The sequence below is a fragment of the Aphanomyces invadans genome (assembly GCF_000520115.1).
Source record: "Aphanomyces invadans strain NJM9701 unplaced genomic scaffold supercont1.57, whole genome shotgun sequence".
Lineage (NCBI taxonomy): Eukaryota > Oomycota > Saprolegniomycetes > Saprolegniales > Verrucalvaceae > Aphanomyces > Aphanomyces invadans.
The window spans coordinates 1-874 of record NW_008580202.1 but is presented as its reverse complement, the minus strand read 5'-3'; the positions used below and the strand labels follow the sequence as shown (position 1 = coordinate 874).

Here is an 874-nt window from a genome sequence, read left to right as displayed (position 1 = left end):
CAAAGGGCGTGGAAGAGCAAGCGATTCATCCCAAAAGTGATGTTCCTGTGTGCCGTCGCTCGTCCACGCTTCGACTCGGACCGGGGCTGTCTGTTTGATGGCAAGGTTGGGATGTGGCCGTTCGTTCGCATGACACCCGCTGCCCGAAACTCGCGCAACCGACCCGCTGGAACGTTGGTGCCGTCCTTGGTCAGTGTCGACGGGTCAGTATATCGAGAGTACATTCTCACCAAGGTCGTACCTGCCATCAAGGCCGTCTTTCCATCCTCGAACAAGCGTGTGCTCTTGCAGCACGACAATGCAACGCCCCATGGTGCGGTCTCGGACGCGGATCTTGCTTCCGTGTCCACGGATGGCTGGGTCTTTTCCTTTCGCCGTCAGCCACCCAACAGCCCCGACCTCAACGTGTTGGATCTTGGCTTCTTCGCCTCGATCCAGTCACTACAATACCAGAAGATGAGTCGCTCTGTGGATGATGTCTTGCGTCACACGTTGGAAGCGAGTTGGACCGAGGACTAAATACACTGTTGCAAGCGTGCAGAGACTCGTCCAGGACGTACCCATGGACCAACGATCGACTCTTCGTGAAATTTCTGAATTTCTGTCGCGTGTGGTTTGTCCCTTGGCACCCTCAGTCGCAATCTCAAGAAAGAGACCCTGCAGCGGCGCACAACGAGGATCAAGCCGCTCTTGAACGACACGAACAAGGCCGAACGCTTCCAATTTTGCCGTTCGCTAGCGCTCGCGGACACCGCCGGCGGAGCCGGTCTGAGACCGTGACCCGTTCTCCAACGCCTCTGCCTCTGTCGACTTCGACAACCTCTGGGACGTGGTTCATCTAGACGAGAAATGGTTCAACGCTGACAAGGATGTC

At 56.8% G+C, this 874-nt stretch overlaps 1 protein-coding gene across 1 annotated transcript; it reads left to right on the top strand.

The window, feature by feature from the left end:
- Window positions 1-39: 39 nt before the first annotated feature.
- On the top strand, window positions 40-519 carry H310_13846 (hypothetical protein; the record flags this gene model as incomplete). Its single annotated transcript, XM_008881493.1, has 1 exon — window positions 40-519. The coding sequence occupies one exon, from the start codon at window positions 40-42 to the stop codon at window positions 517-519; it is 480 nt and encodes a 159-aa protein (XP_008879715.1).
- Between the last annotated feature and the right edge of the window lie 355 nt (window positions 520-874).